The sequence below is a fragment of the Mus caroli genome, unplaced genomic scaffold, assembly GCF_978045245.1.
Source record: "Mus caroli unplaced genomic scaffold, Mus_caroli_1 scaffold_5, whole genome shotgun sequence".
Taxonomy (NCBI): Eukaryota; Metazoa; Chordata; class Mammalia; order Rodentia; family Muridae; genus Mus; species Mus caroli.
Genome location: NW_028227260.1, coordinates 22418615 through 22436553, shown reverse-complemented (window position 1 = coordinate 22436553; position 17939 = coordinate 22418615). Strand labels below are relative to the sequence as shown.

Here is a 17939-nt window from a genome sequence, read left to right as displayed (position 1 = left end):
TGTGTGTGTGTGTGTGTGTGTGTGTGTGTGTCTGTGTCTGTGTGTGTGTGTCTGTGTGTGTGTAACAAAAGGGAAGGATAATGATCTTTACTTAGTAATCTCAAAGGACTTCTGAAATGTGTAATGTCCTAGGTCCCACTCATAATCCTTCATACACTATGCCATTTTATGTAAGGAAACTGAATATTGATTGACACTAGTATTTGGGGTGAATGTTATTGTCCCACAGACACCAAAGAACAACTGTATGAATATATGGCTTTTGCAAACAACACAGTTTTCTCATTTGTAATATAGGTATAATATAAGACATATCAATAATTATATTGGAGTATTAAATGAAGTAATATGAGTCAAATACTTGGGATATTGCCTGGCATGCAGTAAATACAAATTAAGCATGAATTGACTAGAAATGTCATTCATTGGCAAAATGCTTGCCTAGCCCACAACACCTAGGGTTGATCCACATCACTGAAAGACAAAACATATAAATCATAAAGGTGCTCTGTCCTCTCATTTTCCAACTATCCCATCCCAATCTACCTATTCTTGAATTGGCAACATCACCAGTAATAAAACTTCACCTAAAACATTTTTCACTATACGCTAACCAGAGTGCTATATAAGTCAATTCAGATGACTGGACAGCAAATAATAAAAGATATTTATATTCTAAAGCCTTCCTCTCAAAGTGAGATCTAATTACAAACACACATGCTGGCAGAGGAATCAGCAAGGGACCTTTTCGAAAATGCAGTTCGTACAGCAGGTCTAACAGGACAGAATCTTTTTAACAAGATCCCCAGACAATTCCTGTGTGTGAAACTTTGACAAACATTGCCTTAAAGAACAATCCCAAAAGCCAACAAGATAATGTAAGCATAAACAGAATACATTCCTTTACTACTAAAAATGATAAAGCATTGTAATATTTAAAAAACTGTTTTAATTACTTATTAAATAATAATACATTAATAAATTATATTTACATGACATATTTTAGTATATTACATATTATACTACTATATAATATATAATATTTTAATATAGAAAAATATATTTTGTATTATAGCTAATCTAGTATGCAATATTTATGTTATTAAATATAATAAAATGCATCATATTTGCTTTATTGTTAGTTTTGTTGTTGATGATATGAGTATTTTCCCTGCATTCACGTATGTGTATCATGTGTATTCTTGATGCCTGATGAGGTCAGAAATCATTGGAGCCTCCGAAACTGGTCTTAAAGATGGTTATGAGTCAACATATGGGTTCTGGAAACCACACTCTCTTCCTCTGAAACAAGAAGGCTATTTTCTTAACTGCTGAGCTAAATTTTCAGCACCTTCAAGATTTATTTTTAAAAGTATGCTTGCTTACCTGATGTTAAGGTATGTTAACATCTGCAAATTCTTAATGGCTTCAGGAATGGTTTTGATGCAATTATGATATAGGTTTAATGTTTCAAGTGGTGCGAATAGCCACACATCTGAAGGAATTTCTGTAAAACGATTTCTGGAAAGATCTGAAAAAATAAAAACAATGTTTGAGTAACAAGTAAACACCTAGATATATAGTAACAATAAAAATGCATCCCTAACCATCCCCCGAGTCCTCATTACTTTCAGTCTCTTTCTTCTTCCTTCATGGCCAGATTTATACAAATCCACTATACAACTAAATTTACTATGGATTTTTCAACCCACACCTAACCTCTCCATCTATCTGGAAACATTTTCATTCCTTGACCTTTCTGAATGTCTACTAATCTCAATCACCTCTTGGTTTCTTTAACTCTTTTTTTTTTCTTCACCTGAATAACGAATGTTGGTCTTCCCAAGGACTATCTGAGGAGGGCAACCCTGTAAGAAGACCAGCAGTCTCAATTAACCTGGACCCCCGAAACTCTGAGGACACCCACCCAGTGTCTCACGGACACTAAGCCACCAACCAGGCAGCATACACCAACTGATATGAAGTCCCAAACACGGTAGAAGACTGCCTGGTCTAGCTTCAGTGAGAGAAGATGCACCTAACCCTTGAGGCCCCAGAGAGTGGGAAGGTCTGGTGGGGTGGGGTTGGACTTGGGGACATCCTCTTGGAGACAGGGGTGCGTAGGGGGATTGGGCTTGGGGAAGGAGGTGTAGCACGGGGAGCAGTAGGGGGTCAGACTAGGAGGAGGATGAAGATTGAACTGTAAAAAAGGATTAAATAATGAAAAATGAATATGTCATACAAAAAAGAAATAATTTAAATGATAGCAACACATTATTTTACATAATGTAATAGCATTTTAAATGATGTATTTTGTTTGTTTTCTTTCAAAAGATATTAAATTACAAAGTAATACTATAAGCCTCTCTGGATTTTAATTACATTTATATTCATAAATTATTATCTGAATGAATTGCTGTTACTAAAAGACAGTTAAAATTACAGGATTATTCTAACTGAATGAAATTATTACAAAGCTAAGGTAATTATTTTAAGACCCTAACTATGGCATAGGCCCTAATTAAGGAAATCTAGTTCTAGTGTGTTTTCTATTGTAAATGAGTATAAACATCCTTTCTAAGCACTGGATGAGAAAATAACACTGCCAAAACAATACTAAACCACTAAGGAAACACAGAAATAACACAAAATAGTTTAGGTCTTAATTCTGTGAACTATTTCACACTTAACAACATGTCATGTTTACCTTGAAAGTAGTAAAGACTGACTTACAGAGATGAAATACATAAAACTAAACTGATTTTAAAATTTTATCTTGGGTTATTTACCTAATAAAAGAGTCTTAGAACAGTAAAAATTATTTAATCATCATTAATACTCAGGGAACTAGAATAACACAATAATGCACATATGATTTTCAAGAAATACCCATAAAGTTGGTGTTTCAACATAGTTCCAGTAAAAATATAAATACATAAACAGAAAAATAAATTTTTCATCAAAACCAAGAATATAAACTGTTAATATATATTCCTTGTTGAGATTCATTTCAAAACAGTTTCAAAAGGTACCTCCTAAGGGAGCAGTAAGGACTTGAGAAAAGACAATTATAAAGATGTTCATCATTTCATCATTAAAAATCATCTTTCTTTTGTGGACTGAATGGTAGTCCTCACACCTAATCAAGTCTAATTACCAGAACCTGCATTACCTTAAAAGGTAAGTATTTTGCAAATATAATTAAGAATCTTGCCACAATGACATATCTTAGATCATCTAGGTGGGCCCTATACTTGATTAAATGTCTTTGTAAGGAAAAAGGAAGAGCAAGCAGAGACCAATGGTACACATTTGAGACAGCCTGAACTACATATTGACACTACTTCTCACAGAAATGGAAAAGGGGAAAGACAGAAGGAAACTAGACAGATACACTGAAGAGAAAAACCACATAAAGAGAGAAGTCAACATTGGAGTAATATGTGCAGATAGTTTCAGAAGCCACCTAAAGCTAGAAAACAAGACATGGAATGTCCCCTCCAGCCTCCTAGAGGGCCTCACTGAAACCTTGATTTTTCATCTCATAAAACTCACTTCAGACTTTTGATCTCCAAACTATAGCAGACTCAGGTTCTACTACAGTGAACCACTAAGTTTATGATAATTTTTATAGAAGCCACAGGAAACAAACAGATCTCACATTAATCATTTACTATAATTATTGGGTAAAAAGCCTTTAAAAATGTTTAATAGCTACGTACTGTGGTATCTGGCAGCACATATAATAAAAAACGCATAGCTATGTATTTTTTTCTTGTGCCTCAAGGTGACACTTCATTTAATTAATATCCTTAGGCATTATCACATTATAACAAGTACCCAGCTTTTCCTTTGTCTCGTTTCTAAACATAAGCCATATCAACCATTACTGGCTGTAAGTCAGCAGACAGATTGCAGTTTACTGTTTCCTGCCTTCCTACAAGACACTCTTTACAAAACGCTGACAGCCTTTTAGAGATGCTAATCGAGCCTCTGAAATAATCTAATCGAAATGGCGTCCTGTATAACTGTTAGCTTCAAAGACCAAGAAAATTGGGGAAAGGAGGAGGAAGTCAGATGGAATGGAAGTCTGTTAGCCATCTTCCAAGCTGCAACCATAAGCATCACAGATGGGTCCATCTGCTGCCCAACGTATTGCCTGGTCCATCAGCAGCAGTTTTGCCAAAGTACAGAAAAAGATTTTCAGAAATTACCACACTAATTGTGCTACTTATAGTCTGATATTTTTAGTGGAAGTATACAAACTACCAAACTGTAAAATAAAAGAAATGAGTAATTTTTAGTCTACTGCTATCCAGTGGTACAGACTACCACAGTACCTTACTAATATATGAAGCCCAGACCATGTTTCTCTCTAGTAAAATGTCTAATATTTATGTAAATTGTTGGAGCATATCTTCATCATCATCAGATAGCATCATATAATCATAGATCTTCAGCTCATATGATTTAGAGTAAAACCCAAACAACACAATGGCATGAGACAGCAGAAAGGTAGGCAGGAGGAAGAACGAAAGAAAGAATTTTCTGCCTAAAGGAACATAAGATTAATACATAAATTAATGTATAAATTACTTAAAGTCAGAATTCAAAATTCATATCAGTAAGACTGACACACACACACACCATAAATTACATCAGAATCCATGCACTGGTCATAGATTATCTCTAATCCTTATGCTAATTCTATGCAGTAGCTACCATTCCTTATTATACATATGAAGCAAAGACAGATTGAATGACATGACCAATACAGGAAAAAAATGACAGCACTGGGCTTTTGAACTCAAATCAACTTCAAAGCCCATAATCTCTATGTAATTTTCCTCTCCTCCCACTAATAGGACCTCCTGTCTCACATTTCAAGTATTCTGATTCCAACCACAAATAAAGGTCAGAGAAACAGTAACTCTTCTAAACATATACACACCAAAGACTGATTCCTATAACAGGAAACTGAACAGAAATATTACTTAAGTCCCAAATTCGGGCCCAGAAAGTAATCAACAGTATTATAACCCCTCAGCTGTTCTTAATTTTATCAATACACAATTGTTTGCACTGAGATAAGATACAGCCTTGTTAGCTCCTAAAATGAATGGGCCTTTATTAGTGTTTCAATATTCTTAATCAATTCATTAAATAAGGATTAAAGAAAACTAAGTAAACCAATTTATTCTAAAGGCACAATACACAGAACCATTGAGTTTATTGAAGGGACTACAAAGAGTCTGAAATGTTATGCTACTTGTAAGAGTACATGTTAGCTTAAAGCTGTGTATGGAAGCTAGAACAAGGCATGAGACTCCTGTATGAAAAAATAAAAGACTTTAGAACTCACAGCCAGCAACGTGAAATGAAGAAAATATTCATATTTGTTCCACTCGCCTTTAAAATCCTACTGAGCCAATGTAGGTGTGTATATTGTGGTACATCTTATTATAAGAGGAATGTGATAAGAGAATACCCACATCGTTTATAGCAGTAAGCATGCCTTCCCTGTGTCTTAAGGAATGTATTCTTATTTTACTGGACAGTGTGGTAGTACATTACCCTAGAGACACAACAGAATTCTTCCAAGGATGCAAGCCCGTCTGATCTTTGCTATTGAAAGAAGCAGTTATGCTCATCTTACAAGGCTGCTCACCATACAAACATCCTTGAAAAGAGAATCTGACACACAAAACAGTGCTTCACAATGAAGAGATATGGAAACATAAAAGCCTACTGAGAACTGTCTCCAAATAGTATCTTTTTTTTCTCTTTTCTTTTTTGTTTTTTTTTTTTTGACAGGAAGTTTTTTTTTTAATATATTACACATTATGTACCCTATGCATTATTTGAAAGCTTAGTTCTTGCTAGGTGAGAAAGATCATTAACATTATGAAAATGATACAGTAATTTAAATGATTCCTAAAGTTATATCATTATAAATGTTTTAACCATCTTCCTTTCTTTAGATATAATGTCTTAAACTACCATGGCCTGTTGCAAATTATATATATGCTCATTTAAAACATTTTTGACCCTCTTTTGAGCACTGTTTCTAGTTGACAACTTTTTCTTTATATACATTTCAAATTTCAAATGCTATCCCGAAAGTTCCCTATACCCTCCCCGCCCCCCGCCCTGCTCCCCTACCTACCCACTCCCACTTCTTGGCCCTGGCATTCCCCTATACTGAGGCATATAAAGTTTGAAAGACCAAGGGCCCCTCCTTCCATTGATGGCTGAGTAGGCCATCTTCTGCTACATATGCAGCTAGAGACACGAGCTCTGGGGGTACTGGTTAGTTCATATTGTTGTTCCACCTATAGGGTTGCAGACCCCTTCAGCTCCTTGTCTTTCCACAGTCCAGCAAGGCTTAGAAGTTACAGCTTATAAACTGGGAATGTAGGACAAGAGCAGAATGATTGTCTGGCAGGCATGAGCCTCTGGATTCCATCCCCAGTATCAAGGGGAAAAATGGTCAGAGCATAACCACAATTGTGCAAATTGATATCTAGCTATTGTTAAGTGTCAAATCCTATGTAGCCACATAAGAAGATTGTGATAATCACCTTCGAAAACTTATTTTCCTATTTTGCAGGTAGAATCTTTAATAGACTTGCTGTCATTCATCTAATTGAATTCATTAAATATTATCTAGGGGTGAAGAAGTACATGTTAAGGGAAGCTCAGACATGAACTACAGGCAATACCAATTCATGTCCAACTCTAGCATCAGATGGTATCAGATAAGCTAACATTAGTACAATTTCAGTGACTGAAGAAATAGAAAAGAATCATCTTCACTTATTTCAACTAAAATTGTAACTTTTATAAAGGTCTTCAAACTGTCCCATATGCCATCATTCTTAGGGTAAAGTTTCTGAAGGTATAATTTAAATGTCACAGAACTGTAAACTACTTAAAAGAAAACAGTAGACTACATCAGAACAAACTTCTGATTTTGTAAGAGACTTCCAACATCATTTAAGCCATCATTATTAGTTTGCTAAAAATGAGTAGATATTCTCTAACAACCTAAAATCTCAGAAGATATAAACAATAGGAATAAAAGATAATTCATCAATTTGTGCACAATAAATGAAAAATAAGGTTTGTATAGATAATAAGCAAAAATAATACAAGTTAGACCATTGTGTTTGTTTTTATGACATGGACTATATATAACAAATTTATCCTATTGGAGAGTACATAAAAATGAACAAGTTGTTTTATTTTCTAACATGAAAATTAAAAACACATTTTTACAACTTTTCAGAAACTGCCATTACTCAATTCAAGTTGTGTTGAATAACTCTGGTTAATATGCTCTCACATTTTAATACTTCCTTATCTATTTTTCCATCAGAAAGAATGGTCAGAACTAGAAACAACACCCAGTGAGAAAACATGAGGCAGCTGTCTATTGATGTCTTTGAAGAATTAGAGATTCTGATGCTGGAGCCTGATGGGAACTGACAACCCCATGGCTCTGGTATCTGTTTTCCAACACAAGCCATCTCCAAAGACAAGTGATTTCTTCATTCAGTATTCTCTAGAAGGGTGTCGGGCTGCCATTCATGAGGAAATAACAAACAGTTTATATAGTCTAAGCCTTGTTGATTCATCAGGATGCATGAGATAGAGAACTTCTAAGCTATTCCATGATTAAATAAAGTGTGAACTATAGTATAGTGGAGGGAAAGGAGTAGCTTATAGATATTTGATGAAAATGCAGAAAAGTTGCTGTAAAGCCAACATTTAGTAGAATCAACATGAAGCATCTAGATTTCACTTTTCAACAATCAACAGTGATGGAAGACTCGTGCTGCCACAGGCATGCTGAAAAGCAAGGGTGTGGCCTCCCTTCCCCCAGCCTGGAACCTGCTTGCTCAAGGGTGGAGCTACCTGCTCATTCGTCCTGCCACGCCTACTGCTGGACCCTGCCTTTGCTGCCTGGAGGCACACACGTGTTCGTCCTGCTACTGGACCCTGAGTTACTTGGCGGGAAATTGGGTTCCCTCCCCCTTCCTTTATAACTGAGTGTCTGAAAATAGTAAAATTGAGCTTTGATCAGAATGTTGTCTTAGCTCCATTCTTTCTTCCGCCCCGTCTAGATTCCTCTCTTTTCAGCTCGAACTGCCATTCTCAGTTGAACCGTTCGTGTTGTGGACTGCGGGCAGGCCGCAACACAAGGGTGCCGACAAAGGCAGATGCTGCAAGAAGAAACCACAGCTGTTAACCAGAGGGGCAGATTACATCCATGCTCTATGAGGAAAAGACTGTGAATCGTGCATCAGTTAAGGCACATGGAAGGCCAAGGCTTTATTAAAAGTCGAGAGAGAGTCTACATGCAGAGCTGTCTCTAAGAATTTCAGCAACATTCTTCAGTTTCACCAAGAATTAATGCCTAATGAATCAGAGTAATGGCACCAACATCAAAGTGATGTTTAAGAATGGCCCTACCCTTCAACCCATGTAAATTGTACAGACTGTGAATTTGGCATCTTGAACCATTGTCGTGTTATTTATGAAGTGACTGTTGACTTAACTTTTTATTTTTAAAGGCAAACCATATAACTTCATCACAAACTTCTAAAGTAAAATAAACATGAAAAGAGAAGATGAACATGAAAAGCACTGTGCAATTTTAGAATGGGGAAGGATTTTCAAAGTATCACATGAAGAAATAAATCACTAACAAATGGTTTCCTGGCTTAGACTCATCTGAAGAAAAGTATGGGTATATTAAAAAGCAATAATTAATGCACATTAATAAAAATAGCACCACACCTCCATTGATTATATCACAAATTAAAATATTATCAATGGTCAGCATTCATATAACATATTGAAACAAATTTTTAAATAATTTAAACTGAGGTACCAGAAGTCATAAGTTATTAAATAAAAAAAACAAGTTTCAGGTATGGGATGTCCCCTTAAGAGTTGTTGGACAAGGAGGATCCAAAAGTTGTTCCTTCTCCCAAAAAACAACACAAACTGTTCCGATTGCTCTTTGGTAACCTACCATAACTACATGGTGACACCCTATTGCTGAAGATACTATACACTTTGTTTGCAGAACATAGAGAAATGAGGCTAGATCTGAGCCGGAACTTCCCTACTTGTGAGTTAGATTTCACAGCACTAGAAGGTTCTATGCAGGCTGTGAGGGAAGGAAAAGTCATGAATGGTCTTAATCAACTGTAAGCCCTGCAAGCTATAATACCAACATATTAAGCAAAATATATTCACTTGTAAAATGACAACAAGTTTGTTATTGGGTGACCAATTGCTTTCTGATTGGATTTGAGGCCCAATTCACAAGAGGGGGATCCATACCTGGTACTGTAAACCTGTTCAATAGCCCACAGATGGCAAATATCATAGGCTCTAGAGGGGAACTTTCTACTGTTGTTTAGCTGAATGGACACTGTATGAAGTTGCCATCAAAATACCTATGTTTCTATCATTAAATTAGTGCTACTCTCAATATTGGTCAGAGAAGCTTGTATATGCAGTAGTAAACAGTTAATGAAGACATTCATAAATAGACATTCATAAGTATTGAGAATAAATAAATGATGGGTAACACTTTAGGCAAGAAAGAAAATATTTCATACTATCTCAGACAGGCTGTTCCCTTTTGTTTCTCATTTAGCAAAAGTCCTAGCACTAGTTTTGCCCAATCTTTCAGTGAATTAATTACCACTAGGGACACTGTCTTAATGTTCTTAGAATGAATCTTTGTAGCCCCTTACACAGACTCTCAAGGACTGGGTATGCTATTCTGGAGTCTCCAAGAATCTAGGACCTTTAAGTGTTCTCTTGTAGTATAACATGACCTTTATTCAACCTTGATGCCTAGGAAGTCTGGCCTGAAAATTGTTCTCTTAATCACAGTGTCTTCTTCCAATTCCATGTATGCTACCACTTGGGTGGAAATTGGCCTTGTGTTCTCTTATTCAGGACTTCTTCAAACTTGCTCACTTACATTAGTAAGTGCCCTACTTGCAGGCATGCCCCTTCTTTCTCCTCAATTCATCTCCCTTCCCCCTTCAACTCCTACTGACTAGCACTCTTACGATGAGTATGCTGATCAGATGTATCCACTGCATTTTAATTCTAAACCCCTTCTGACCCCTCACTAAAGACCATTCCACCCTCCTAGCTCCATACCCACTCTGGCCACTGCTTTCAGGCTACTGGGTTTGGAAGTGCCTGTTGTTCTAAGTACCTGGAGGCAAAGGCATTGTCCAAACTTGTGTGTCTTTATGTTCTTTCTCAAACAGAAAGCAAATTAAGAGCCAAGTTCTACAATTCTTTCACAAGTTACAAAAGAATTTGAGTTCTTAATAACCTAATAATAATAATAAGTTCTTAGTTTTATATATATATATATATATATATATATATATATATATATATAGTTGCAACATGTGTCACTACAAAAGAGTAATATCACATTTGTGCTAAAGCAACAATATATGCTAATATATGCTAATAATGTAAGCTTCATAGAGCTAGGCCACTGGAGACAATGCAATTAAAAGGTGTGGCCTGACATAGTACTACTAGCCCACTTCTCCAAATAATGCTAAAGGAGACTATATGCCTCCTTGCCTGATAGAAGATAGGATTTGTCATGATCAATTAATAATGATCAAATTAGAGAAGTCCTGTTTCATCCAAATGAAAAGCTTGCCCTTTTTTCTCACCCACCCTTCAGAAACTCTTCAAAACACCCAGTTTTCATCCAGATATTCCTGAAGGGATATTAATCCTGGTGATGCACTCTATCCCTCTGTCAACACAGGGTATTAGAAATACATTAGTTAATACTAGAAATGTCTGCACAGAATGAAATCTCAGACAGTTTTTTGGAGATTTAACAATCAGCAAGCTCATAAGAGAGAAAGGAAAAGATTAAGTCCTTAAGATCCAAGATGAAAAGACAAGTCTGTCAACCCCTTGCCTCACTATTAGTTGGGCCTTTGAGAGGTGTCCCTTAGTTTCTGTTTTAGGTACAGTCTGCTGGCCATTGCAATCAATTTTGCCTCCCAAAAGAGGCTCCCACCTAGTCTATCGAGAAAAACTTGTAAACAGGCCAGACACAGGAAGAACAACATTCTCTGTCTCTGTCTCTGTGTCTCTGTCTCTTTCTCTCTTTCTAACACACACACACACACACACACACACACACACACGAAGAGAGTGTCTCAGCTCAACCAAAGTCTAACCTAAGGCTCAAGGGGGGTGATGTTTCTACAAGGAAGGATCTTTTGGGCTTCCTGCAGTAGACTGACTAAAATAAGCCAGGGTCAAAACAAACCCTATCTTAGATTACTGGATTGCTTAAGCCCAGTGTAGTGTTCACTATCCAAATAAGGGTATCATTTTATCTTAGATGCAGACCATGAATTTTCAAGGTGTGTCATTCTGGTTTCTATCTTTATAGTTGAAGTCAATGGCATTTTCCAACCAATGGCCATTCCTCTTTCATCCTGTTTTCTTGGAGAACAGTACTTAAGTCATGACTTCCTAATCTGGACTTCCTTGATTTATTAGGAAAAACATGTTATATACAAACTGGGGACCAAACTACTTCTGCACTCTATTTAACCTCAAACATGGTCCCCTAAACAACAGAAGTTCACGAAGACCATCCATAGTTTCTGCTCTCCAATATCTTCCATTTCATAACTAGTCAGCTGTTCCTGTCTACTTGGAACACGTCAAACTCAGGCAGAGTCTCACATATTACTTCCATTTTCATCAACTTTAAAGACTTATCCAATTCCCCATATAAGTTTCAAAGCCTTGAGAACACTCTTAACAATTACTACAAATTCCTAAATGTTACTTTCTTTAGCCCCAACTGAATTTCTGTATAAAATTCCCATTGTCCCTGTCTCAAGGCCAGGTCGTTCTTAAGATCTTAGGGTTATTGGTGACCTTTCTGCTGTCCTAATCCTATCACCAACCCACACACTCTCTTCAATAATATTATTCATAAAACATTTCACTATTTTAGATATTAACAAAGTTTGATTCAACACTCCACTGCCACCTGTATCTCAAAAACGTTTTACTTTCATCTAAACTAATCCTGACAGCCAATATTATCAACAACTCACTTACTATTTCTTCTCCATGGATTCTAAAACAGCCTAAACTTATTTGGGAAAGCCCCTGCTTAAGATCTTCCTTCTTTTCTTGTGTTAATATCCAGCTCCAATATAAGACAACCAATTCATTTGTAGTCTTTCCCACCAAACATCACTCCATAGCACCATATCCCTCCTAAATTTTCTAGGCGAAAAGGACTGCAGAGGCATCTCAGCTGGGGCCCAACTCAGTCAATAATCTGTTACTTAGTTCATTCAAAAGGACAAAAGCTTATAGGAGTGGGAAGTCATCTGGATGATTGAAAACAGACTCTGCACAGGACAATCTGGTTACACTCTAGATGACCCTGCTCACACTGATGTTATTCTCACTCAGAACCTACCATGGCTGCCTAGCCAATGAATCAGCAAAGAGCTTCTCATTACTTCCTATATAAGGCTTCTGATCAGTCTTTATGTGAGCTTAGGAACTGGGTCTGGGAAACCATGCTGTGGCTTACATAATTACAGTTGAACCACACGTACACCACATCCATGCCCTAGCTATATAAGCAAGCAGTTTTTCAATCTTGTAGGGTCAGGCCCAAGGCTTTTCTTATGATATACCCCATTCAAACCTCAGTTAAGATCCTAAAAAATGCTGGGTGTTTTCCATAAATGGTCCTTATCATAGGCAAAGCTTTCTGAGCTGGATGCTTTAAAGTTCAGAGATGTAGTACTCGGCGACAGTTGAAGATTTCCAGAGAGAAACCAAAGGCTAAACTTGCAAGACGCTAAGAATAATGGATGTATTGAGAAAGTAAGGAATGGCCAAGAAGCAGAGGCAGATAAGTTGAGCATAGAGAAGATAAGAAACTGTGGAGAGTCAAAGACAGGAGCTGAACTTCAAGAACTGAAATCTCTGGTTGCTAGAAGAGTTTGAACAAGCCACTGAGTAATGAAGTTCCAAAATTTCAGATACCCATACTCATAATCTATAACTTTAGCCACTGGTTTTGAGTCTCTACAACCTGGACAATAAGCCTATGCCTCCAAAATCTAGAGCAATAAATGTTGAGCTTTGACACTTTTAGCCATAAGCCTCTAGTTCTCTGTGCTTAGACCTAAATGAGACAGGTAGTCTTTAAAAGACCAGGATATAAACCTCTGTAACTCAGGGCCACCAATATTAAGAAATCTTCTCTGTTGCCTTGATTCCTATATTTATAGAACAAACGAAACATGAAATTCATGACAACAGCAGAATTACATAAAGAAAGGTGAGTAAACCTCAGTCATTAGGTTTTGATGAAGCAGGAAAAGAAGCCACAAACACACAGAGCTGTTATTCGGGAGCACCTCTACTCTCACTCTGCCTGCAGATGATAACTGTAGCTTAGAGACTATAGATCTGAACTGCACTCAACAGCAAGAAGGGGCCTCTGGCCAAAGCAGGAAGAGAAAAGCAGAGCTCAGCATGCTACAAGAAAACAGGAAATAATTCTAAAACAAATCACAAGTGCTCACTTGTCTCAGGTTTTCCTGGTCCTCATGTCAATGTAATTATGACTTTGAACACTGAGTCTGTGACCTAGCCAGTGTTAGTGGCTCATAATTATAATCCTCCCATTTGGGAGGCTGAAGCAGAAGGACTGCTGTGCATTTGAAGATAGCTTGTGCCATAGAATGAGTTTCTAGGCAGTCCAGGCTATACCATAAGACACTGACTCAAAACAAAACAAACAAACAAAAGGTTGAATTTCTTACACTGTAGCCTCCCCCAGCCTTGAAGCAGGCTGATTCAGACTTTGCTGCCACTGAATATGAGATCACCTGGGGTGTAGCCTTCTGACTGACTGCTGCTCTTCTCCAGAGACTCTGCTACCTGCTGAGAGACCCTTGAGACATTCTGGAGACACATCCTATCCTGCACTTTGCCTACAGGCTGGCTCCAGGCACCAAGAATGGACTGGGGGTGGGGGCGATGAGCCTTCCCCCTTATAAGCACAGTCTCTTTGTAAACTCGAGGGCCTTGATCAGAGAAAAATTTGTCTTGGCTTCTTTCTTTTCTCGCCATCTAGTCTCTCTTTCAGCCCCAGCCTGCCTTCCAGAAATACCCAGTTCATGTAGGCCACCAGCCGGCCTCCTACTACATTACACTTTACTATTTTCAGTGCCATCTTTACTATTTAATTAAATATCATGAATAATCAAAATATGACAAAATATTTTAACAGTTTGGAAATAAGTTGTTCTTTATATATGTTTTTTTTGGTTTTTACATATTTTTATATTGGACAATGGGATTTTTTAAAGGAGTTAGAAAATTTAAAATAGTTGGTTAATGTGCTCTAATTGTCTGTTTTGCCTTGGTTTACTGCCCCACCTTGCCATGAGTGCAGTGAAGATCTACCATCTCCAATATATAACTTAAATCAATTATACTGAATAATTAACCTAAATATTTTCAATAAACTAATTCCTTTTTAAAAGAACATCCCATTGTGCAATATAGGAAAATGTAAAAACCAAAAATAGAACATTTAAAAACAATAACACATCTCTAAACTCTTAAAATTTGATATTTATGTTTATGGAGCAATAATACGTGTTTTTTCTTTCTAGCACTTTTTTTTCTGTTTTTATTTTTGTTTTGTTTTTGTAGTGTGTGTATGTGTGTCTGTATTTCCATGTGAGTTCAGGCACACATTTGTCACAATGCATGTGTGAGCAGGTCACAGGACAATCACAGGTATTGTGGCACACTTTTGAGACTCGATCACTTGTAGTCCCTGTGGCTTACCATAGGGTATCAGACCTACAAGCTCCTGGGAATTCTCTTGTCTCTATCTCCCATCTCACCTAAGAGTTTCAGAACTGCAGATTTGCAGTAAACCCCAGCCAGGTTTACATGAGCCCTGGGGATCCAAACTCAGGTCCCCATGCTTCCATGGCAAGGACTTTGCTATCTCCAGAGAAATCCTCCTGTTAGTTTTTCTTTTTTTTTTTTTTTTTTTTTTTTTTAAAGTGTTTGTGTTGTAGAACTTTATTATGTTCCTTTTTTTGTTTTTTTTTTTTTTGTTTTTTTTTTTTGTTTTTCGAGACAGGGTTTTTCTGTATAGCCCTGGCTGTCCTGGAACTCACTTTGTAGACCAGGCTGGCCTCGAACTCAGAAATCCGCCTGCCTCTGCCTCCCGAGTGCTGGGATTAAAGGCGTGCGCCACCACGCCCGGCTCCTGTTAGTTTTTCTTTTTCAGTTTAAAAAATATATACATAGTATTTTCCTGGAATCTTTGAGGGTGACCCCAGCGAGAACTCCTAGCAATGGAGGATACTGAGCCTGAAACTGGCCATCTTCTACAGCCAGGCAAGGCTCCCAGTGATCGGACTGCAACATCAACCTAGCCACAAAACCTTCAGGACCTCTGTCTTGCCTGCAAGATATACTGGGGCAATTGTGGCTCAGAATTTATGGGCATGGTCAACCAGTGACTGTCTAAATGGAGGCCCAAGCCACAAGAAGGAGCCTATGCCTAACACTGCCTAGATGATCAGGATCCAGAATTGTAATGGCTCAAAGAAGGTAGAACCAAACACAACTAACAACAACAACAACAACAACAACAACAAAAAGTCAGTGAAATGATTCCCAGGGATACTGTGCTATACTCATAAATTAGTGCCTAGCCCAGTCACCATCAGAATGGATTCCTCCAGCAGCTGACAGAAGCAGGTACAGAAACTTATTATCAAACATTGGGTAAAGCTCAGGGAACTCTATGGAAAGCAGTGTAGCAGCAAGAGGACACGAGGAGAAAATGACTTACACAATCAACTACACACGGCTCATAGGGGCTCCCAGAGACTGAAGCAGAAATCACAGAGCCTGAGTGGGCCTGCCCTATGTCCTCAGCATACATGCTGTGCTTGGTTAGCTTGGGAGGTTCGTGGGAGCGAGGGTGTCTCTGACTTTTTTACCTATGCTTTAGGACCCCTTTCCTCTTACTGGGCCTTGACATGAGGGTTTATGCTCACTCTTATGTCATCTTATGGCATGTTAGGGTGATATCACTGGGAGGCCTGTTCTTTTCTGAAGGCAAACAGAGGGAGCAATGGATCTAGGAGAATTGGGGAGTGGGGCACTGGTAATTGTGGAGGGAGGAAAGACAACGCTCAGGATGTATTGTATGGGAGAAGATCAAATCAAAGGAACAAATTATATAGAGCTCAGTGGGGTAGCACATCCTTGATTCTAGCACTCACAAAGCTGAAGCACTGGAAGTTTAAGGCCAACTTGGACTATGCCGTGGGTACTAGATCAGACTGAGTTATAGGACAAGACCCTGCCTCCAAAGATGATAGTTATTGAATGGTCCAATGGAGGAAAGCTAGGAATTGCAATAAAATATCACAGCTGCTACAAAAGGGGTCTGAAGTTATCACTGCTGCAGGTGAAGGACGAAAAGAAAGGAGGATTACCAAAAGGCAGAATGTCTGACAGGGAGTGACTACAGACCAAGAAACATGCAAAGATGGGTGGTTGGATACTTTTGAAAAGCAAACCATAGTTTCGTACTCTGAGACTAAATAAAAGCATGGGAGTTCAGTAAAACAAGATGAGTTCCTTAATAAAATAAATCTGTGTAATATCCCATATGAATGCAATAAAGAACAAAAATATGATTAACTCATTGCACAAAAAAAGCATTTTACAAAATCTAATGCCTTTTAAAAAATCAAAATACTATAAAACTAGTTATAGAAAGGAATTTCTTCAACCTGATGTGGGGGTTTGCATAAGAATGGGCCCCATAGGCTCATATACGAGAATGCTTAAGTTATCAAGGAGTAGAACTACATAGAAGAATTAGGGTAAACGGCCTTTGTGGAGTAGGTTCAGTCTTGTTGGACGAAGCGTGTCATTTGGTGTGGCCTTTGAGATTTCAAGAGCCCGAGTGTATCTCTCTCTTCCTACTGCCTGCAGATCTACATGTAGAGAACTCTCAACTTCTTCAGCACCATGTCTGCCTGCAAGCTGCCATCTTCCCTGCATGAGACTACAAGGGATTGAACCTCTAAAACTGTAAGCCAGCCCTAATTAAATGCTTTCTTTTATAAGAGTTGCCTTGGTCATGGTGTTTTTTCATGGCACTGGAAACCTTAAATGAGATACCTAATAAATGCTATGCTCAAATACCAAAGTTAACATTATATCTATTGAGAAAATACTAAAACTGTTACCCTTCCAAACTCAGACAAAAAAGGCCCTTTCTCACTATATCTACTAAATACTGTACCATAATTTATATTCAGGACAACTAGGTATGAAACAGAAATGAAAGGCGCCATAATTCAGAAATCAGTGTGAGTTTTCTTCAGCGATTCAAACTCTGAGAGGTCACCCATGCTCCAGTAGATGGTCCTATACCCAAGTGTATACAGACAGCACTAAGCTGATTCTGGATTAAAACAAAGTACATGAAGTTGGGAGATAAAGGTGGTAGGGAGATATAAAAGACAACTTCCTTGGGAGGGAATGGGGGAATAAGGATTAGATCAAAACATATCATATGCATTTATGATGTTCTCAGTGTGATGCTGTGCACTGCTTGGCCTGCTCGCCGTGTATGCAAGCATGTGGTGGAGAGATGAGATAGAAAGACAAGCAGAATGGTTTGAGCACAATAAAAAGAGGTGGGACTGGAAACTCGAAGTTGTGAGGAACAGCCTGATGTTAGCAGCCAGCACTGCTACCTGAAGCAATGGTGAAGTCCCAGCCCATCCTGACACTAGGGTTCATGCCTGGGCTGGTGGAAATGC

At 37.9% G+C, this 17939-nt stretch overlaps 1 protein-coding gene across 6 annotated transcripts in view; it reads right to left on the bottom strand.

The window, feature by feature from the left end:
• Positions 1-17939, bottom strand: part of Lrch2 (leucine rich repeats and calponin homology domain containing 2) — an 86862-nt gene that overhangs the window by 54014 nt on the left and 14909 nt on the right. For all 6 annotated transcript variants that reach the window (XM_085837979.1, XM_029473654.2, XM_021153736.3 and 3 more), the window contains exon 2: positions 1387-1531. In XM_085837979.1, coding sequence (XP_085694105.1) covers positions 1387-1531 — 145 coding nt within the window. The remainder of the gene's footprint in view (positions 1-1386; positions 1532-17939) is intronic.